This window comes from Squalius cephalus (genome assembly GCF_949319135.1).
Source record: "Squalius cephalus genome assembly, chromosome: 7".
Taxonomy (NCBI): domain Eukaryota; kingdom Metazoa; phylum Chordata; class Actinopteri; order Cypriniformes; family Leuciscidae; genus Squalius; species Squalius cephalus.
The window spans coordinates 17,155,790-17,180,087 of NC_137128.1; the positions used below are offsets into that span (position 1 = coordinate 17,155,790).

General features: G+C 38.6%; 1 protein-coding gene across 6 annotated transcripts in view; it reads left to right on the plus strand.

The window, feature by feature from the left end:
* The window catches only part of mib1 (MIB E3 ubiquitin protein ligase 1), a 72,933-nt gene that overhangs the window by 23,791 nt on the left and 24,844 nt on the right, over window positions 1–24,298 (plus strand). For all 6 annotated transcript variants that reach the window (XM_079876018.1, XM_079876020.1, XM_079876022.1 and 3 more), the window contains exons 10-12: window positions 888–995; window positions 3,671–3,868; window positions 5,159–5,310. In XM_079876018.1, coding sequence (XP_079732144.1) covers window positions 888–995; window positions 3,671–3,868; window positions 5,159–5,310 — 458 coding nt within the window. The remainder of the gene's footprint in view (window positions 1–887; window positions 996–3,670; window positions 3,869–5,158; window positions 5,311–24,298) is intronic.

Here is a 24,298-nt window from a genome sequence, read left to right on the forward strand (position 1 = left end):
AAACGAACAACATTTATCTGAAATTGAAAGCTTTTGTAACATTAAAAAGTTTGGGGTCAGTAAGAATTTTTATTAAATCTTTGAGGGGAAAGAAATAAAAGAAATCAGTACTTGAATTCGTCAAGGGTGAGTTAAACTGATCAAAAGTTACAGTAAAGACATTTATAATGTTACAAAAGATTATATTTAAAATAAATAAATTTCTATTCATCAAAGAATCCTAAAAACTGTTTTCAACATTGATAATAATAATAATGAATGTTTTTTGAGTATCAAATCTGCATATTAGAATGATTTCTGAAGGATCATGTGACACTGAAAACTGGAGTAATGATGCTGAAAATTCAACTTTGATCACAGGAATAAATGACATTTTAAAATATATTTAAATAGAAAACATTTATTTTAAATTGTCATAATATTTAACAATATTACTGTTTTTTATTTTTAATCAAATAAACGCAGCCTTGGTGAGCAGAAGAAACTTCTTTTAAAAACATAAAAAAAAACTTTTGAACGGCAGTGTACATCAATCTTTCCTCTCACATTTTTTGGTTTATGTTGGTGCCACGGCTGGCTCTGTCCTCTACCGCCCCTCACTCGAGTAATTGCTTTGAGCAGAGGGAGGGATGGGTAGGGAAGTCAGATAGGCTTGGGTGACTGGCCAAATGATATGCTCGGCAGGACAAGACATGTCCTGCAAATACACCAGGGGCTCCAGTATTAATATTCATGCCTTTGCACACTTGTTTAGCTTACCGCAATGCAGATCACAATTAGACTCTCATGAAAACACTCACACACATGAGCCCACGTACACCTTTTTAAAGAATGACACTAAGATGCATATTGCACAATGTGATCAGACGTGTCGTTTTTGTTCCCAGGTGAACGGGCAGTGCGCAGGACACACCGCCATGCAGGCAGCCAGCCAAAATGGACACGTGGACGTCCTCAAACTGCTGCTGAAACATAATGTGGACCTGGAGGCTGAGGTTTGTACTTGCCTCTTCCTTTATCCGGCTCCTGAATCACCTCTGCTTCTCTGTTGCCTGTTTTTTTTTCTCCCTAAAGATGACTGCATTTAGAGCAGACCGAATATGCTGTCATTTGACTGCTTACATTAACACACTTAAATCTTGCTTTTCATAGTTCAAACACCTTTAAGCAGAAGTTCTTGTCAAAAGTCGACCTCATGGAGCTAGTTGAAGGTGCAGTAAGAGATTACTGAGAAACCTTGTTGGGATTTGAGATCAACCCAATCAAACACGCCCCTCTCTTCATTGCTCCGCCCCCAAAATGCAGAACCGCCCCCAATTAATTTAATACCTAATATCTTTACAGTCGAGTGGAACTGTTTCTGTTGTCACTGTGAAGCTGCTTTGAAACGATCTGTATTGTATAAACGCGATAAAGGTGACTTGACTTGGCCTCCCACAATACAGCGTTTCTCAGAAATCACTTACTGCACCTTTAACCAGCGTATAGAAATACCACTTCTTCTGGCAGTGTGATTTGTTGGATTGAGTGAAATGTGTCCTCGTGTGTCTGTTTAATGTGCTAAGATAAATGTTAAATACTGTTTCGGCATTACAGCCACAAAATAAATGTTAAAATACTGACCTATCCCAACTTAATATAGAGACAGCTTTATAATAAGCCATTTGTCGGTCGATTCCCCTGGAAAGTGTAGACACTATGTCTCTATTAAAAGATTACTATTTTTTGCATCGCATGCAAGTATCGCAAACATGCATCATAATAGAAATCAATTCTGCTGTTTAACAGTTTCTCATATTTCTTTTTCTGTATATAGTTCTATAAAGGCTAATATCTTCTACAGATGAACCTTGCTCTGTAGGGGAAAAAACGCACACACACACACAGAGACAGGATGATATTCAGAGAGCAGCGTTTTAACTGAGTGTCTATTTACACCAAGTATAAATATAAATAGTGTCTATTTGCACTGAGTGTAAATAGCCTGTCTTGTTGGCAAATGTTATTTACACTAACTCCACCCACCAATGCCTGGTTGGGCAAAAACACACGACCACTCGACGTCTGCTGTGGCGTAGGGTGTATGGCGTGTGGAAGTAGCTTTTGACTCGATCGACCCAAGTTCAAATCCGCCTTTTGCCGAACTCGCTCTTCTTCCTTTTCCCGTCACATATCAGATCAGAAAGGCATTTATTTTCAATAAAAATTCAGAAAATATTTGTAAAGTGGAAATAAAAGTGCCTAACAAGTGTTTAATAATAGTGTTTACCGGGTAGGTGTTGGGAAGGCTTTATTGTCCCAATAAGAATAATCATTTACACTGTGTTATTATTGCATCCTGTTAATGTACAACAATACTGAGGTGCAAATAATATATGCCACTATTTATATAGCATCTAACAATTATTTGCACTTACTGCAAAGAACTGCTACTTTTATATAGTGTAAATAGCATATCGCTAAATATGAAAAAGAAAAATGGTAATATTGTCACTTAGTGCAAATAGCCGTTGCCACGTTTTACAATTAACTTGCACTGATGAAATTAAGTTTCAGGCTCACATTATTGTAATAGGAATGCTAAGTGAAATAAGTCTGTTTATATTTAAATAGACAAGTACTATATTGAGAGAAAGTTACTGAACCTCGATTCCCGTATTATGAGGATCTGTTAACGTTAGCATGCTAGTCAGCACATCTACTGTTTGATTATGTGCAGGGAGGAAAACATACAGGACACTGGGAACACTAACATTGTTATTCAAGCCACGTGAAGGGTTCTCCGCTCACAATCAAGCCCCAATATTTCTTTCCTGGTGATGTTTCAGGGGCGGAAAAGATCATACATGCTGCTGTGAATGCGGTTAGCTTTGATACAAACTTCCACAAATCACTCTATCCCCCATTTCACTGGTTTTGTTTGGTTGTCTGTTATGAATTGTGAGTGGCAACGAATTATATATATATTTTTAAATCTCATGAAGGTGTAAATTAATATTATATTGCCAAATATTACATAAAAAAATGTAATATACACATTTTATAAGACTAAACAGCTATACACAAGCAAGGCACCCTGTTAAAATTCTGCAAAGTCATTCACTTATGTCACTTGTATGATTTAGTTGTTTCTTTTGTAGTAATTTTGTGCTTTTGTCATTTAAAAAAAAAAAAAAAACATATTTGTAAAATTGTTTATTTCAGTTTTAGTTTATACATTATTTAACTTGAATTTATTTAAGTCAGTTGCCAAGGAAACATTTCTAATATTAGTTAGAATTATTCATATGTTTAGTTAAACATAACAATAACAACACTCTGATGTCAACTTTTACTGACTGAATGTTAAGAAATCCTAAAGTCTTTATAGGATGTTTTATGGTTTAACGGATGTTTGTTTTTCTGTTAGTTTCACATTGGAATTCTTAATGCAATATTGTGATCCAGTGGAGAAAAAAAGTTTATTAGGTGTATCTTTTTTAACCTCAAATGAATTAGCCAGAAGATTTGCATCATTATAAGGCGGTTTGCTTCAGTAATGATTGTGTGTCCATTAACATTCCTCAGCGTTTTTCCTGTTCTAGGCCAGTTCTAGTTGTGAAAGGCTGTAGAGTCAGACGCTGGTGTTTAAATGAGGATGCTGACAGTGATTGATGTGTGACTCTTTCAGGATAAGGATGGAGACCGAGCTGTCCATCACGCATCCTTCGGGGACGAGGGCTCGGTCATTGAGGTTCTGCAGCGAGGCGGGGCCGACCTGAACGCCAGAAACAAACGCAGACAGACACCCCTGCACATCGCTGTCAACAAGGGCCACCTGCAGGTGGTGAAGACTTTACTTGACTTCGGCTGCCACCCCAGTCTGCAGGTGAACTATCTGTCCAAGTATTTTTAGCCCGTGGTGTCTCAGGACCTCTCAGTTTAGAGAGTGAACTCTCTTCCTTGCTTCAACTTTCTGTGACGCTTTCAGTCTCACCATTTGAGCTAAAGCTGATAGTTAGTGTGTATATATATATATATATATATATATATATATATATATATATATATATATATATATATATACTTTTTTTTTTAGGATTAAAACAAATCTGGATTTGTAACATTAAATTAAATTGATCATAAGTGACAGTAAAGACCGTAAAAAGAAAATATACTTTTTTAAATCTTACTTACACCAGACTTTTAAATTATAGTATATTATGGTTTCCACAAAAAATATTGAACATCAAAGACTGTTTCAACATGGATGATAAAAATAGATGTTTTGTAAGCACTAAGCACCAAATTCAACATTTGATTTCTGTGGGATCATGTGACAGTGACACTGAAGACTGGAGTAATGATGCTGAAAATTCAATTCCATTTTAGGAATAAATTACATTTTGAAATGCATTGAAATGGAAAACTGTACATTTTAAATTGTCGTATTATTTCACAATATTACTGTTTTTACTGTATTTTGATAAGAGTCTACTTTCAAAAACACAAAAAATATATTACTTATAACTTATATTTGATAAAGGCCATTGGCATATTTTGGACAATAGTTCAGTAATAGTTATTGGCCGATGCTGAAAATCTCAAAATACCAAAATATCAGCCAATTATAGGCTGATATTTTGCCTATAACTGATTGCAGCAATGACATTGATTTATATTGGTTCATATCTTTTATATTTTGTAGAAAGTTAATATTGTCGTCTTAAATGATTGATGCAGTTCTTCAACACTGTCTTTTTCAGTTTTAGCTCCCAGTAAAATGTTTATTTTTTTTCATAAGCTATTGCCACAATTTTAAGACGGTTATTTGATTAGTATGCTGTTTATACTGCAGACTAGACAAATAGATGGTGCTTTCCCAAGTGATTAACACTGCGGCACTTTAGACATTTTTTTTCCTCTATTCAGCAGTGAAACAATATAGTGCAGATTTACCATGATTCAGCGCTGCTTGGTTGCCTGCATTTCAAAAGCTTAGGAAATGCCATCACACTAAACATTGCATTGGGATGCCAGCATTTATGATCATGTTAGCATTTCTGTGGTCATCACGCTGCATCACAGCCTCTTTTATTCTCTGTCTGTCAGTAAAGAGACTGAAATGAACCTGCTAGGCGTTATATTAGTGTGTGTAACTTGAGGCTGCCTCCTACAGGACTCAGAGGGAGACACGCCGTTGCATGATGCCATCAGCAAGAAGAGGGATGACATGCTCTCTGTGCTCCTGGAAGCAGGTGCAGACGTCACCATTACCAACAATAACGGCTTCAACGCGCTTCACCACGCGGCTCTGCGAGGGAACCCCAGGTATGACTTCAGATGTGGCATAACTGAAATTGGGCTTCTGGTTAGTGAGAATTACGCTGCTCTGAATTTATTCAATGGTTTCAGCTCATATCTGGGGCCTGTACAGGTCTAATTTGACACTCTATGTGTGAAGTTCATCTTTAATGCAGCACATTTACCATTGTAGTTTCACAAGTGGTGATGCCCACTCACATACAAACTACAGTAGGCACTTTGATTGCTATTTTCATAGTAGCTGTAGAGGATTCTGTGCAGAATGTGCTCCTCTTCCTCCTCTTTAACACACATTTCTCTTGATATCAGCCTGAATGTCCAGATAAAGCAGTCCGAATATGCCTCATGCTTGTTTTAACTCTTTTCATGCATGTTGTTTCCTGGATCAATGGCAAACTTTTCCACTTTTTTTCTTACTTTTTTCATGGAATGGTAGAGTAATTCCTTCTGGCTGGAATTTCAAACTTGTTGAACTTCTTCGAGCTGAATTTAGCTTTTTATATATAACATTCCTGATTTGAGAACAAAAATATGCACGTTAGAGGCTTTAAGAAACATTTGTTTTAAGACGGTTATTTATATCTTATGCTTTAGTGTGCCAAACATTTCGATTTTTGAACATTCCTTCTGCAAATATTCTAATTAGGGCTGTCACAATTCCTCGATTAAAAAAAAAAATCAATTAACCGGCAAAATACCGGAAGTGGCACAAATCGCGATGAACAACAGTTCGCATATTTCAAAAAAGTTGAAACCCTCCCTCTGAGTTTGCATGTTTTGATGTTCTTGGTTAAGAAATTACAGTGGCTATAGGAATAAGAAGTGTTTGAATTAAATGTTGGTTGGCCAATATTAAACAAGGATTTGATCATGCTGTAAAGTGTAACAACAAACCATTGCTAGCATTGGTTATAATATGTAATGTACATAAGTTGATTGTTTATATTATGTATATTACATTATGTATTTTAACCGTGTTATTCAATAATATCATGATTACATGCTTTTGATACTTTATCTGAACCATTTATTATTGCCTCAGGGTTATTATACCTATGTATTTAAGTCATTTTAACAGTTATCGTTCACTTAGGTCTATTTTTTTAATTGCCACATAAAAAATGATTCGATTAATCGTCAAAATAATCGACTGATTACTCGATTGCCAAAATAATCATTAGTGACACAGCCCTAATTGTAATAATCCAGCGAGATTTTTGTATGAACGTCCTACGACATTAGATTCCAACGTTTGCAAGCTTCTTGCAGAATTTGCCGCAGTTCCTTTATGGATTTAGACAACTCAATCGCTTCTGTCTCTTCATGTAATTCCAGACTGACTCTGTGAGATCAGATCTCTGTCTGGGCCAAACTCTCTGTTCGTAGGAATCCAAGTGGATATAATAATCTGGATTATTACAATATTTGCAAATGGATTGTTTGTAAACCCAAAAGTGAGATTTCCTATTGATACACTAAAGAAAATTATACAAATAACCATTTAAAAATATTATTGTGAAGCGTCTAATCTAGTAATAAGACTTTATATTAAAAAAATATCACAGAAGCTCAGTGAATATAGTATTATAGTAATTGATTAAGGATTGATTTGGTGCATCTTTGTGCAGTACAAAATTGTTGCACAGTTCAGTTACAGATCCCTCAGTGAAATGATCAATCTTGACTTCAATCTCCCAATGGCAACATGGGGATCCTTTTTTATTGACTGTGCGGATGAAGAACTGCCCCGGGTTAGTATTTATGGCTCGCTCGTACAGTAGAGCCTTGCTTAGGAGCAGAACCTGTCCCTTCACCATCAGAAAGTCCTAGAGATATATAGCTCTCCTCCAGCTCACCATTTACTTGTATTTCTTGCATGAGCTCCCACCGCTGCGGTCTTCTCTGAGCAGCACTCTTTCTTGTGCCAAAGCTACTTCTTGTCCAACTCTGGAGAATAGACCTATGCATGCATTTACTAGGTCTGAAGACTTTTAGTTACACTCTGCTTTAAAATATTAAATTTTCTTAATTTAATCCACATGCATTTCTTAGGACTTGTCTAATTGGAGACATTTGTGCACGTAGTAGTAATAATAATCATCATTTTAATTAATTCAAAGACAATTTTTACATGAGACACAATATTTTTTGTTCTCCTGCAATTCAGTATTGTCCACTCTTTCATAATATTCCTGTTAATATTTGAAGTAACCCGGTAAATATTTCAAACCAGTAGGTAACAGCCTGTCTCCTCTTGCACCATTTTAACCAGCTGTTGAATTTAATCACAGAAAACTCTTTTTCATCCTTGCATATTCTCCTAAAGCCTTTAACACACTGATGTACATCCATCGCTGCTTTCTCAATTGTTTTAGCCTCGGTGAAAAGTAAAGTACAGTCATAAACTTAAAAATAGGAATTTTAAACATCCAGGCCTTGTTGGACTGTCACACACTGTCATGGTATGTGCACTTGTTTCTTTAAATTCATACTTAATTAGACATAACTCTTTTATAAGACATAAGGCTTTTTCTATTGTAGTATTTTTTTTATTGAAATTCTTATTGAATATTCATTGAACAATCCCCATATCTCTATACATTGTGAGTTTGCACCCTGGGGGTGTCGTAAGTGTTCATAAATGAGTTTGTTTTTTCCTCCTCCTCGTGTGTTTATGACAGTCCCAGGCTGAGAGCAGGACTGGTTCCTCTCAGTGACTCTCTGGATGGCTGCTGGAAGGCAGTTGTGCTCCAGCACTGTAAACAGTACAGTTAATAGCCCATGACTCATAACACAGTCCACAAACAGGCCATCCAGAGGCAGCCACTGCATAAGCCCCTATTACTACTGTACAAATGGGCCAACCTGGTTGTTCACCGCCGCATGGAGTCCCACCCTCAAATGCTGCCTCTATTACAGCCGTTTAGTTCGAGCCTTAGCCAATAGTCCCATCTAATGCTGCCAGTGGAGCCCGGTGTGTTAGGAACTGGATTTGGCACTAATGAAAATGATTGATCAATGAGGCGTTTTATATGTCTGTCGAGAAAATGTAGAATATGAAAGCCAGTGATCAGCGCAGATTATTATAGGCTGTTTGTGCCTCTGCTGTTGCCACATTGTCAGGTGCATTACCATTTTCTGCTTCGTTTTGAGCCAATCATTGGATTTATTTATAGAGATCTGGGTCATAGTTTGTCTTTTTCGTCTTGCGGTAGTTAACAAAAAAAATCATTTTATTTTTCTGACTGCGATTTTTAATTAAAAGTCAAATTTATTTTTCCTAATACTTATTATACATGCAGTTTTTGGGTCAATGACAGGGCTTTTTTTATTATTAAAAAATGCATTAAAAATGCCATACATGCATACAATGATTTTATATGTATCTGATTACTGACTGATTTCTCTATTATGATAGTTACTCATACGATTTTGGTCATATCGCCCACCCCGGTAGTGGTAAATAATCATGATTACAATATTGACCAAAATAATTGATTATGATATTTTGTCATAATTAAGCAGCCCTACCCCGGTGGTATTCCACCACAATAAAAGCTCTGTGCTTTTTAACATTTGAAAGCAAAGAAATTAAGACAGCCATAATTTATTACTATTGTAATTTTACTGTTGTTCTTTAAAATAAAATAATAATAATATATTATTATTAGGTTTGTGTTTTCCTTCTATTTTTGTCATTTTCTGACCACATGCCTGAGAATAAAATTATTGAGAAAGAAAACTAATTAAACTAATTAAAGTAGTTTAAGGCATAATCTTGTATTATATTATTTTAGGGGAAAAAACTGCTTTACTTACTGACATTTTTACTGACTCATCATTACTGACAAAAAAAAAAGAACAGTAGAAATTTGTCAACCGGTAGAGATTTTGGACTATCGTCTCTTGCTTACGCTCACGTGACGTTGCTGTGCTGCACGAAAGCTTATTGTTTGCATGCGTTTTTAAGCATTGCGTGTTAAAAACAGGTGATTTTTAAACCGTTGACGCTCAATTAGCAGTGAAAGATGTATATGCACGCTCTCTGAGAGACTGTTTCTCAGCGCTGTGAACTGAACTGAGTGCTTTTTGTCACCTAATTGGGCTTGAACAGTTAAATACACATACCTATCAAAGTGACTATGTATTTGCAAGTAAACAGAAAGTGAATGTAAATGCACGAGTGCTTACTCCGTACAGACGGTCTTAAAGTGACAGCATCCAAATTGACCTGCTGCCATTTATTAATGCTAATCAAACAACATAAAAATAGAGAAAATCTCTCTCTGCTCTTGACGGAATCACTTTAATAAGAATAGATATATATTTAATTTAAACTGTAAAGTCTATACATTGATTTTTATACATTTGATTATACTTTTTATGCAATATTTCTAGTGCTTGAAGTTTTTCAAGTAGGTCTATTTAATTTGTCTTTGCTCTGTTGTAGTTTGTTTTCTTAGCTTTTTCTTTATCACTGTTTACTTGTCTTCAGTAAGCTTGGGAGTTTTTTTAGGCTAGTATTATTATTTTTAATTGTATTGAAAATGGTAATAAGAATTATATTATATTTTTTATATCATTAAAACCTAAATAGAAGCAAAAATAACTATCGTGGTATATATCGTTGTCGTGAAATAAAATTACTCCTATTGTGATATTAGATTTTGGTCATATCACCCACCCCTAGTGCAACTTATTTATAGATGTGAATTAATCATTCATATACTTTTGAAAAATATATTTAAAAACCTTTTTGAAAATGTTTTTTTTTTTAGCTACACCACATTGTTAGCATCTTTACATTTTATTGTGCCCACTTTTTTTTTTTGTCATTGACCTTTTATGAGCTCATTTCATTTGTCTCACTCAGGATTTAGGATTAATATAAGAATAAAAGCAAAGAGGTGATTTAAAAAAAATCCTACAAGAAATACTGACCAGTTACAGCACTTAAAACATACATCATTACATATAAATTTGAACCTAAAATCATGATGTTGAAAGAAAAAAATGTTTTATTTCTTAACTACCTCTGTATATAATGGATATGGATGGAGGTGCAGAGCAGGTTCAGCATGACATGGTGGCAGATCAGCGTAATTATGGGTGAAATTATGATGCAGCGTTGCCATCCATGTGACTGAGGGAAGGATGCTGCTCTGATGCAGAGGAGAGGGAGGTTCACACCGCATGCCTGCGCTGCGTCAGTGTGCCAGGGGGCCATAATTGGTGGACTCTCTCTCTGTATGATTTGTGTGTACAACCCCCCACACTTAGAATCATCTGGTTTTCATCCCCACTCCCGTCTGCAGGCAGAGAAGGGTTACCGAGAAGCACGCAGGCGACCGTTCCCGCATGTGTCGCAGTGAGCATGTGCTGCAACTGCTCTCCTCCCCACTCCCTTGACTTTCTTTTCTTATGTGGATGTCAGTCCTCTGCTTAGCCCAACTTTACACCCCCATTGCGTCACAGTACCTTCTTTTCATAACTTGTCTTTGTCTGCTCTCTAATGGTGACTGACGCATTTATATTTTAACCCACTCTTTAAAAACACAAACTTGTAAAACCAATGCTTGTAAAATTTTATTTCTTAAAAAAAAAAAAAAAAATGTTGAAAGAATTGTTCAGCTTGTAGAAAAGGCAGTCATAATACATTGTATTAACGTTTATTAAAAGAAACTTTTTCACTGAAATTATTTAATGAACTATATCATCTCGGTTTCCTGCGGAAGCAAAAAAAGGCAGGATAGAAACAATTCATGTTGTCATCAAAGCATAGCTACAGCTGGTTGAAGGGGACCAAATCCATTGAAGAGGTGATTTGGTTCCATTTTACCAGCTTTAGCAAAGCATTGTGGTTTGCTGTTAATGAGACTGATAAGAATCAGCTTATGTGACCCTGTTTTATGACCTTAAGCGGTTAAACTTTGTGAAACATGACAAGCAATGTCGCATGGGCTCATTTCAGACTGTTTCTCTATACTTATCGAATAATACATTTCACTGCACTCCAGAGGTTTTCTTTCTCGTTATTTAAAAAAAAGAGAGAGAAGTGTGCTCAGTGAAAAAGATAATAATCCATCATGGTGCACTCAAATCGAGTGTCCGCGAGTCTTGTAGCAATAACAGCTGCTGATGGATTAAGCCTGCCGAGGGCAGAGTGTCGCTTGGGCGATCAAGATGTCAGCATGTGCTGCTTTTTGTAGTTGTCACTTTCTAAAATTTGAAAAGATTTAGTCATACTCTGCTACATTGCTGGGCTAATTTGCCTACTTAATCCAATAAAGGAGTGTGGTGGGAGCGCCTCTGAGACTGCGCGTGTGGTACTGCTGAAATGACTAACACAGATATTTGTACCACATGTCAGTCACAATCCGAGGCAGAAGCAACTCCACCAGACAATTCGGTGACGCACAGTGAGCTCAAGCCAAAGCGTTGTTTTATGACACGCAGTTGACTGTCCGTCAGCTTTGAGGTGGCCAAAAAGCCTTTAGCTCCTTAGCAGGTGGCCATCTAAGAGTGTAAGCAAGGGGTCATTGCTGCTCAATATGGCGCTCATTAAACCGGGGTCAGTAAAGTGCTATTTACTCCACAGATCCCCCTCCCTGCATTACACAGACACTTGCTTGCGGCATTCTGGACAAAGTTCGGCCCCTTAATACACTGGCCATAAGAGGGCAAAAGCCAGGGATAGCAGCTGAACATTTGATAATGTCAGCATCTGCTGTGCATGTCACTCAGGCTGGGGTTGAGGGCGAGAAAGAGGGAACACAGCCATACGACTGACAGGAGCGAACCATACAGCAAGCGGTGCACAAAAATGGAAAGAGCACAGCCCTACAGAGGACAGACGGGAGTGTCTGACATTCAGAAAAATGGGCCACAAGCTCTCAGTCATGACCAAAAACCCTTACTGTATCTTTGCACACAGTGCGTCCATTACATTTTTCTTGGCCTGTGACGTGAAAGAGTGGGAGGTTTAAAACGGAAGTGTTTATCGGACAAGAAATTGCAGGTGCGCTCTGACCTTAGTCATCACCACGAATCAAATATTACCTCAACAGATAGATGACCTGGTGCACAGCCAAATGCTTGGAGTAGGTTTGAAGCATTCGAACCCTTAAGTACAACTGTCCTTGATTACCTTATCCCCTCACACAACTGTTTTCACCACCTGTTGATCAGCTTTAAAGTTCAGCATTGTGTAATACCTTTGTTCTACTCGGACATTCATTCTACTCTGTTCACTGTGATTGCTATTGTAACCTGCTGCACACCAATAGACCAAAAAATGAAAGAAAACATGCTTGGATGTCCTCTTCTGAAGGCCTCCGTCTACATTTTGTAAAGGACAATTGGAATCAGCTGACAGGCAGACCCCCTCTGATCCTGCATTGTCACTTTTCCATGCTCTAATCTGACTACTCTGTGGTCCAGCAAAGCATTTGGCAAGCCTAGCAAACATGAACAATGGGGGCAGGAACGGGTGGCAGGGTGAAACAGACCACCGTACTATCCCGCAATGTGAGAGAAGCTTCCTTTTAATAGCTGAGCGCTGCTCACCTTTATGGAACTGTTACCTCAGCAGCTTCCTTGTAGCAAGATTACATTTTCAAGATTCAAAGAAGTGAAGTTGTCCCAAACTTACCCTTTCTAGACAAGTTTGAAACGATTAAGGTATTAATGGTTCTGGCGTATGCCGCTCCTGCAGTACAGGATCTTGGTTGCAGCTGGCCACAATTCATAGCCTTAAATGCCGCAAACTCCAATAATGAAAGGAGCTCCTGTTCCTATGGCGATGTCTCAGGCCGTCATTGGATCTTTTAGGTTGCAGTGATTGAACCTATTCTGTCACCAAGAAAGTGGGCCCTACAAACCAGTATTTTAATGTTCGTCTACCTGCAGCATTCCAGACTAAACGATCTAGCATGTCAATTGCTGAATTGGGGAGGGGTGGTGTGAATTGCTGGTGAAGTCACTAAAAGAGCAGCGACTTCTCTCAGAATTCACTGCTGTAGTAAGTTTCTGCACTCCAGTTACAAAATTCATCACACTTGTCTCCATGTACCAAAATTCAGTGATGCAGAGAATCATGGCAGAGTTTATAAACTGAGGATCAGTGCCTGACCAAGAATACATACTTCTTTACATTCCATAGTTGTTATATGTTCATATGGGCACATAAAGAAGTATGTACACCAAGTAGGCAGCCCCTGACACAGCTGAGTTTCCTTACCTTCTCTGATTTGATGTTTGGTTAGCGCAGCCCTTATATAAACCAAACGCTTGTTTAATCACCGTCGGTAGATCAGTGGCAATATTTTTTTAACCATTCTGCAGAATGCAGTGGTTAGCATTATACATAAGGTCACTTTCACAGTTTCTTTTGGTCATGCTTTCTTTTGCCCCATCCCAATACTGTGTAACCAGTATGCATTACACATATTGGGGTTCACACAGTATTGTATCTTCTGTTGACCTTGGCTGTCCTTTGAGAGTGGGGTATCCGTAGGGAAGTTGGAAAAGCACAGTGCCATAGGTTTCTTTTGGAAAAAAAAGTTGAGTCTTTTTCTGTAATTGGTAAAATTGTGTTGTTGAAAAATAAGGTAAAGTGTCCTCTTCCATCCTTGTAGCCTGGATGTTTTTGTTGTCCAGGAAAGTTCAAAGGACATTTCAAAAAAAAAAAGAAAAGAAAAAAGTTGCATTTCTAATGTAACACAGTATGTATCTCCTTTCTGCCTTTTTCTGTCTGGTTGTCCGTTCTTTAACCACATTCTCAGTTGTATGTCAGACTGGTTGCTGAGGTCCAAAAATGAGGTTGATCCAAGTGGAACAGGAAGCTATTGTGAGCAGGATTTGGGCTTTAGCCACACAGACCAGGCCAGAGGTCACATGCAAGAGCTAATGCCCACTCAGCAATAGTGATTTGGAACTAGTGTGCTGATTCTTCTTTCCTTTTTCATTTTTCTTCTCTTTTTAACCTCTTCTTTTCTTTCCTGCAACCCCCCACCCTCCATACCTTTTTTCCCTGAGTTGACCTGGGTCTGTTTGTTCTAGAAGCTTCTCTAGAGCTCTAATGCTATGTGCTAGAGATCAATAACTGTTTGCATGGCAGCATGAAATGTTCAGTAGCTCTCTAATGAATCTTTGCTCCAGCTCCACACATTCCACAAGTCAACACCGCCCTGTCTCATCCCCCTCCTCTCAGGAGCCTATCCAATACCAGGCCAAAAGGAGAGGCGCATGGGTGGAAATATATCAGAACACTTAGACGGGCTATTCTGAGCACGGGTGGAAATCCTGGGTGAGTTTGGTGCTTGACGGGGTTAGATATGATGGCTAGGTATGGCTGGACTCTTGTGGCGCCACAGTGTTAGTAAAGATTTAGGGATGAGTGTGTTGAGAGGGGGAGATGGCACTGCAGCATTACAGCCCTGCCCCTGCCTAATGATTGGAAAGCATGCAGAGAGAAATTGGGTTACTACCCTTGGTGTTGTGGGTTCACTCACTGACACACATATCAGCAGCCCTCCCCAGAGAATTAATATGCCAGCACATCTGTTTTTTCATCAATCCGATTCACCCCCCACCTGGCCTGAAACTTGCCTCTCACCGTGACACCAATGTCCCTTCATGGCTGGCGTACACCTGTCCCCCTGTAGTTACAGAAGTCTTGAATCACCAAACATGGTTCCAGTTATTAGAGCTGACCAGTTGAAAAATGAGTGTTGGCGAAGTGTGTAACCATCCCGACAGTCGTATTCCATACGAAAGTGCCTCAAAGTGAAAAGATCCAAGATAAATGCTGCATGTTTCGCGAGCAGTGAGTTTCAGTTACTGAGTCCATCTTTTAGATGTCTTCTGTGCTGCAGCCACGAGGAGGTAATGAACCAGAGAGTGCTGTGCTGCAGCAGCCTGACCAGCACTAGAAAAGCAAGAGACACGGAGAGAGTGAGGTAGGGCACGAGAGAGCAAACGAGTGAGCAAGTGACAGTATTCTAGCTAGCAAGCAAGCAAATCCATGCAGAGGACAGCAACTTTCCCCCCGTTCCACCTACACTTGACTGTCGGGCTGTTTCACACATCCCTGCCGTTTTTGCTTGTGAAGGGGGAGTAGCACTTACGTTTCCTGCTATGTGTGGTGTTCCCAGAGAAGTAGTTTTTCCTCATGCTGCTGCAGAGCTGTAAATTCCACTCCCTCTCACCGACCACGGCTGACCGGCCACGCGCTTCACCCCCAGTGCATCCGAAACGGAGAAGAAAAAGCAGAGACGCCAGTGCGGACCAGCCGGCATGGGGGGCGAACTCCCGTCCGGAGGGAGGAAGGCACATGGAGCATATATTACCTGTCAGCTCAGTTTCCTCTGCTCTCTGCTCCTCCCTCTTTCTTCTCTTCTGTGTGTGAAGAGCCATAATGACCTCCCGAGTTTCCAGCTGCTGCAGCCATCGCATGCTTGACTCGCTGATTCAGCTTCTCTGACGGGGGGTTGGGGAGGGGGGGGGGGTGGTACTGAACGTGTGTTGTAGAGAAACAAGAGTGGTAAAGCGGGAGGGGTGGAGCCGGGTGAAGAAAGCATACTCACGGCTTACATTTAGGCAGGGAATAGACATCATGCTGACACGAGGAGCTGTCGTTGCTGCTCTAAAAACGGACAGAAAAAAACTGCAGCACTTTCACCCCCTCCTCCCTCCCATCTCTAGCATGTGCATTCTCAATGAATTCTGTGAAGATGTGCATGACTGCTGGAGCTCTCTCTAGCGCTTTTAGTGTTTTGGCTAGTTTATTTCTGCTCTACATTTTGAAACGGCAGTTTTATACTCAAGCCACTGCCTTCTATAATTCCTTTTTTTTTTCATTTCATAAGCAAATTTATAAAGTGGAAAAGTAGCTGTTCTAATTTGGAAACAAATGTACATCAACAATCCACCAAGTACGCATATTGTTGCCTCTGTGAAGCTTGCAGATACCTTTTTTTTTTATTCTAAACCATTTTACCCTTTTCTTGGTTAACCTTATCTAAGGTGTCTAGAGGTGATTATGTTGCTTTCAGAAACTCTCCATGATGTTCTTGAAGGTGAACGAAGAGCCGCTAGTCACAAAAGGAGCCAGCTGTTGCACCTTGAAGATCAAAATCATTAGTGCTTTTTACCATGGGAAGTGTTTGAAAACCAGCTCCTCTTTAGTATCTTGTTCATCTCCCTGTGACCATATTTAGTCAACCAGTGCAAAAAATAACCCCCCTCCTCGCACCGAGGCAGCTGTCCCCCTACAAGCTCTGGGAAGTATCCCGTCCAGCGTTCCACCTATCGATTGTGCATTCAGCAAGGCAAGTAGCTAGCCTGCGTTAGCGCAGCATTGGTTTGCTGGCCTGCTATTCGCTGTGTTATTTTTAGTAGCACCAAATAAAGTGGTCTCTCATGGTTCCACTTATGTTTCCCTCACTCCTTTCCCCTCCCCTGCTTTTCTAACACCCAGCCTCTCCACCCCTTACTCTCTCCATCTAAACACTTCGTACTCTCGGTTCTCTTTTAAATAGTGCCGGAACATGCTGCATATGGTAGATCTTGCCTCTCCTCGACACTATACTTAGTAACATACGCAGTTCGGTGTGAGATAAGATACATTACGTTTATGAAAAGTCTATAGAGCACTAGAGTGTAATTTGGATCAAACCTGTTACAGTGTTTCAAAGTACACTAGCTTATCTGCAGCTGTTGAACTTGTATTAAGCATTTGATTTATCTTGGTTCAGGGACATGCCAGGATTATCCCATTATTTAGTGTGATGTCTCTGTTAAATAATTTAAATCATTAGTTGTAAATTGTCCTGAGGCTTCTCCTCTCCCACCTTTCATAGCTTACAGCAGTGTTGGGCAAGTCTTTGAGGATAAGAGTTTTTAACATTTCAGTAAATCACTAAAAACGTATAAAAACTATAAAAAGTATTAAAAAAAAAATCATCAATCCTCAAGATTGTATAATGCTTGCAGAACAATTTCTTAATCAAGTCTTTTTTTTAATTATGAAATACTATTCAATTAATTCACAGTCTGACGTATTGGCATTCAAATGCTGTCTGTATTTATGGGGGTTATGGAAATTGACTATTTGCCAGGTGTAATGCACTCAGAGTAATGCATCAGCTTGAGGCCGAACTATGGAGCTAGAAGAGTCTCAATAAAGATAAATGCACAAACTGCATTCACATATGCACACACAGGATACACAAATGCACACACATGATTCATAAATACACACACAGGATACACAAATGCGCACAAAATTCACAAATGCACACACAGAATTTAAAAAGCACAGAAGATTCACAAATGCATACAAAATTCAGAAATGCACACAAAATTCATAAATACACACACAATTCAGAAATGAAAACAAAATTTACAAATGCACACAAGATTCACAAATGCTCAGGACAAGATTCAGAAATGTATTTCTGATGCACACACAAATATATCTTGATTTACAAACTGCTTGCGGTCTGTGAACTTCACTGCATTTGTGTGTGAATTTTGAGACTCCCCTGACTTGGCTCGACACACAAATGCCTTTTTTTAAACAGGGAATGACCTGTGACCAATCAGATACCTCCCTTGTTTTAGCCAATCACAAGAACGCACCCCACGTGGGGGATTGTTTACTTGTAAGCCAATCACATGAAGTGTGGGCGCGAGCGCTAGAGCGAGGTGGGTGGAGTTCTGCCAGTTGGTTGAGACCATTTTTTACAGTCTATGGTTGAGGCGGTGGGCCGGACCTCGAAATTACGAATTTAATACTTACCTCTCAGCTGTGTACGTTTTTTTTTTTTTGCTGAGGCCATGTAATAAAATCGTATAAGTACTGCAGACATTGTTTCCAACTTTGTTGTTTGCACATTTGACGCAAAATGTCCTTACAAACTCTTACTTTTTTAAACCGGCAAGTAAGCAGGAGTACTAATCATAACGTTAGAAAACCTCCCGTTTCCTTGACAACCAATGTAAATAATGAACAGATTCTACGGCGGAGGCAAAGTAATCTTTGTCAGTGACCAGGAAGCTGCGTTCTTGAAATTTTAATTTTGCTTTAATCTTAAAAAATGTAATTTTAGTAATGTAGTTCAGTAATACTGAGGTAAAAATTAGGTGTTTTATCCGTTTAGCCTCAAATGTAAAAAGCCCTGTAACTCCTTTCCCAGACAAGTTGGGCAAAGTCTGTTCAATGTAGCCTACACACAAATTATTTTTATTAATGCAATGGACTGTTGCCTATGGCTTGCTCAGTTGGGGATATTTATTTAATCAATCAACAATACTATTGATCAGCATTACCAAACGTGGACGTTTTCCACTAGAAACAAACATTGATGTATTGTTTTAATTTAATACTGTGAAGCTGCTTTGATACAATCTCTATTGTGAAAAGCGCTATATAAATAAACTTGACTTGACTGTAACGGCACATCCGTATGTCATATTTTCCTAATGTCTGGTACTTTTAAACATGTTTTCACGTGAATGAATAATGATATGCAAGTGATGCATACATGACATACCCAAAAAAAAAAAAAAAAGGTTGTTGCTCAGAAGTCATTCTGAATAGACACATAACCAACATATATTTAGAAATCCAACCCTTGAGAGTTTACATTTCAAGTCTCAAAATTAATATTGATATATATACGCTTAAACACAAACAAAAACAACAAATATTAAGAATATATTTATTAAATGTATAAAAATTTTATGTGAATTTAGGATTGCAACTTATAACCACAACTAAAACATGGGGATTTTTTAAAGACAATCATCCCGCACATCCTATTCTATAATAAAATCAGCTAATCGAATATTTGAAAATCGTGCCTTATCCCTAATTAATATAGTATTATTGTGTAAGTGGATGACATGACAAGTAGCAAAGGCAGTGTAAGTGGGGTCAAATGTTCATAGCAAATTTAAAAATAAAACAATGTAGCAGCATCATAGTGTAAACTGCCAGTGTACTTGTGCAAGAGTCAATCAGCTGCCCTTAGGTTATTGGAGGGTGGGGGTGGAAGGAAGAGGCTCTCTATGATTCCCCTATAGAAAGTTAAGAGGATGGATTTTTGGGAGATGAGCCTTCCTCAACTGTGGGAGGAAGTGCAGAGGTTTTTGGACTTTCTTGGCCAGGTTCTGTTGGTGGTGTCGATAGATCGAGATGGGTCATCTGTGATGTGGATACTAAGCAACTCTGTGATCTTGACCTGCTCCATCATGGTGCTGTTGATGTGATGATTGTCAACGATCACCTCTGTAGTCATTTGGGTGTGGAGAGATATGATGTTGTCCTGTCCGTGTCTGTGTTAGATAAACAACTGAATTATATTCAGATAAATAAACACAGAAAGCGCACATTACTAGATAATATTCAATCACATTTTTCATCTTGACATTTGTATTAAGACTACTGCAGTTCTGACCACAAATAATTTTGTTAAATAGCTCAAAAACAGCCATCTTTAACTAAAATATTTTTCCACCATATTCCATCTTATACCTGTTCTGTTGTGTAGGTGAAGCCCAACCACTGACAGATGTACCATGCACAGAATTGTGTCATTGTATAAACTGTGACAATCAACCATAATTGGCTTAAATAACTCCATGACTACCACTATAAAGTTGATTTGAAATCATTCTTTATTTTGGTTTGCACTCTTTTTAGCTGATAATTAGTCTAGCTTACTTGTAGCCTAGGTAGCTTGCTGTAACCAACCTGGACATACCCTCCCGTTTACCCCGTGATTCTCCCTTAGTCAGACTTATTTCCTGCTGTCTTCCCGTTTAAACTTTTTCCCGTAATAATCCCGTATTTGAATACTCTTTGCTTAGTTTATTGTGTATGTACCGAATGATTATTTTGGATTAGCCTAAGCAGCATACCGTTAGACCTAGCTTTACTGCTCCACTTACCAACATTCTTTCGTGGCTAACGTTACTGTTCTCATCAACAACAACCAGTGATGCGCGGGTTGATCCGAAATGAGCGGGTGCCTGCGGTTACGAGTCATCCAAAAATATTTTTAATGATATTCGGGTCGCGGTCGGTCGGATCGTTTGAAATAAAGATGCCAATTAAACCTTTGTAATTGATATAGTTCTAGACACAATTTTCTATGAATACGTTTTAAATTTAATTTACACTTTATTGGCTGAATAACTGGCGCGAAGATGACGCACGAGCTCAGTCTGCAGGTAGAGATGGAGGCGGCAAGAGGAAGAGTGGAAGCTCCGCAAATACACAAATAGAAAGAGCAAAGTGTGGGAGACATTTGCCGAAATAATGAAAGATGATGACCAAAGTGCTGGCTTTGTCACGTATAGGCTACTTCTTGCGATGCTATTTACACATTTGATAACCACAAAACTGGCACGACCAAGCAGGCACGGCGCCAGGATTCCAGTTTTGGATAAGCCAGACCAATTGTGGGTGGGCCTTAAATTAAAAACGTTAAATAAAAATAAAATAAAAAAACGTTATCCAATCACTGCTTAACCTAATAAAAAAATATTTACTAATATAGCCTACTGTTATATTATCTGTGCGTATACATAATATAGATTGTAATAGCTTGATGCTCTTTAAATATTGTGTTGCATTGTAAAAGTAAATCCGCGATCGCTCTCCATGGTTCTGACCAAAGAAGAGAGCTTTGGAATCTCCATTATGAATATACCTGGGCTGCATTTTCCGATAACATTGTCTCTTAGCGCGCTGCGATAACTTAACTAAAGGTATACTACCACTAAAGGTATATCATTGCTAGGCGTCTTCAGGGCTATCATCCACTCGTGAGGCAGAGGCGCTGAGAGGCAGAGGCGCTGACGCCCTCCTAGCAACGGCGCTGTTTTTGGTAAAACATGATTTTGACGACTTCATTAAGTTTTGTTTTATAGAAAACTCTTTTTAAAAGATTTTCGTTTTGTATAAATTGTATCTTAATTTTGATCAATGTTTTATCAATCAATTGCCCGTATTTATTAAATAAGAAGCAAATATATAGCAGACAAAATAAGGCGCCGGTACGCGATCACTGCATGTGAACTGGAGGGCGCCGAAACTCAACTTGTGCCTCACAGATTTGATAAATATAGGCTATATATTACAGAAAGCTTGAAATGTCTACTTTTAAACGAAAATATTCAAACCAAAATAAATAGGCTATACTCTCTGATTATGTAGGCTAATCCATATGAAATGTACATTTCTCTCTGGCGTTCATGGCGAGTCCGCAATCTCCGCATTGTCAACTTCATCTTTGCAGCGACACAGAAAACACCAGTTTATTACTAAACAATTAAATGTCTCCTTGCTAATTTAGACACATTCATAATCATTACTTCAACCGGTTCTTTGTGGCAAGCTTTAAGCGTGCGGTCATTACCCATATTCCTGTAGGCTAGCCTTTAAGTAATTAATTTAATATAAAGGGGCGATTTGTCCACGAATGGCTTAAATGAACAACTAGTCGACAAGAAAAAAAAAAAAAAAGTCGGAGGCAGCCCTTATTCCACATATTTTCGAAACAGCAGGCCATCTGGGTTGGGCGAGCGACCATGAGCGGAGCGGAATATTCAGAAATGCGCTCTCCGCTCACGAGCTCTGATCGGAAACCCGAACCTCACTGTCTGCTGAACTTGCGCAGAAACATCAAAATAGACATAGCCAGCTTTTTAAAATTGTTTTTAAAACTAAACATTTAGACTATTTTAGTTCAAATTATGAGCTTATATTGATGATTTTTTTTTAATTCTTGACAAAATTAGAATATTAAGTTATATTAATTGCTACGATGAGCATTATAGCTACTTTAAAAAAAATGCGGGTCAGGAAGCGGGTCGGGTACAATATTTTCTTTTTCGTTTTTTGCGGTCCGAGTTGCGGGCGGGTTAGTTGAAAACGTCGGTCGGGTGCGGTTTGTTTATACATTGACCCGCGCATCACTGACGACAACGCATATATTCACGGCGAACTATAGCTTGCAGTCTTAAATACAACTTATATGAAAAGCATTAAGATATAGGGGTGTATAATCATTGTAAAACAAATCTTACCTTGACGTTGTCTTGCCGAAACACACCGGTCTCTTCACGTTGGGTTGTAGACTGTACTAGACTCAAAACTGACGCGACGTCGGTTCAACGAATAACGTGATTGGCCAAATCTATTCAACAAGGTAACAACACAAGCGTTGATTGGATCTCACTCCGGCCAACGTTTGTGATCAGCTAGCGAAATGAAATCTATTTTTATACTTTAATGTGCAACAATTGGCGTTGGAAACAATCATTAATCTTTTTGTGAATTATTCATACAGACAAAAATGAGCCACACAGCTGCTGAGTAACTGTCAAATCAAAAACTAAACGAGATAGACGGACTTGGCCCACCGCCTAAGAAGCCGGTCTAAACCAACTGGCAGAACTCCACCCACCTCGCTCTAGCGCTCGCGCCCACACTTCATGTGATTGGCTTACAAGTACATAATCTCCCACGTGGGGTGCGTTCTTGTGATTGGCTAAAACAAGGGAGGTATCTGATTGGTCACAGGTCATTCCCTGTTTAAAAAAAGGCATTTGTGTGTCGAGCCAAGTCAGGGGAGTCTCAAAATTCACACACAAATGCAGTGAAGTTCACAGACCGCAAGCAGTTTGTAAATCAAGATATATTTGTGTGTGCATCAGAAATACATTTCTGAATCTTGTCCTGAGCATTTGTGAATCTTGTGTGCATTTGTAAATTTTGTTTTCATTTCTGAATTGTGTGTGTATTTATGAATTTTGTGTGCATTTCTGAATTTTGTATGCATTTGTGAATCTTCTGTGCTTTTTAAATTCTGTGTGTGCATTTGTGAATTTTGTGCGCATTTGTGTATCCTGTGTGTGTATTTATGAATCATGTGTGTGCATTTGTGTATCCTGTGTGTGCATATGTGAATGCAGTTTGTGCATTTATCTTTATTGAGACTCTTCTAGCTCCATACCGAACCTTCAGCCAAACAGCACAATTGAAAAAGACAAAATTTATAGTTCATGGGACTGCTTGCAGCTAGGGAACCACAAATTCAAGAAAATGTAAAAACATCACCCAAAATCTGGGACCTCAAAAAAATCAATCTTCAAAGAAAGTCACCCCTCATTGAAATGTCAAAAGAAAACATGGGAGTTTTAGCTTAAGGGGCTGTTTACACGACACCGTTTTCAAGTGAAAACGTAAAACTTTTTATGCGTTTTTTGGCTGTTTGTTTACACGACAATAGCGTTTTGGGTGGATGAAATCACAAACTTTTCAAAACGGTTTTCAAAGTGCAAGTTTTTGAAAGTGGTCTCCGTGTAAACAGTAAAAACGTGAATCTGAAAACGATGACGTCATGCACATGCGTATTACATCATATTCTGTCTCTAGTGTATCATCGCCATATAATACAGCATTTTTAGTCGTTTTCGCGGATCCGCGTGAATGGGGAATTGACAATGGTATCGTCTTGTACATGGAAAACTCAAAGAAAAAACTTTTCAGTTTTAAGCATATTGTTGTTGTGTAAACATACCATAAGTTTCAATAGTGAGAGGTTGACAAGCTTTGCGGTGACAAACATAAGGATGAATACCTAGGACTAATGCCTAGTCAATAGTCTCTTGAGTTAAATTCCACTCACTCTGGGATAGAGGAAGCATACTATGCATATACTGTATAAATGTGTGCCATCTAGTTTCCTCCTTTCAGTCATAAATTGTGAAAATTTTGTTGAATAGGTTATCGACCAGAGAAAGCAGGGCCACTAATTGATGGCTTCTTGTATTCTACTTCTCATCTGCAGTTTAAGACAAATTGTTCTACATTGAACAGTGGCGGGAATACTACTGTGCCTCATCTTTTCCCCTAGTTAAGCCTTTTTATTTAGGGAAGGTGGCCTAAATAAGTTGTTGAACTAAAGTCAGTCATTTTAAA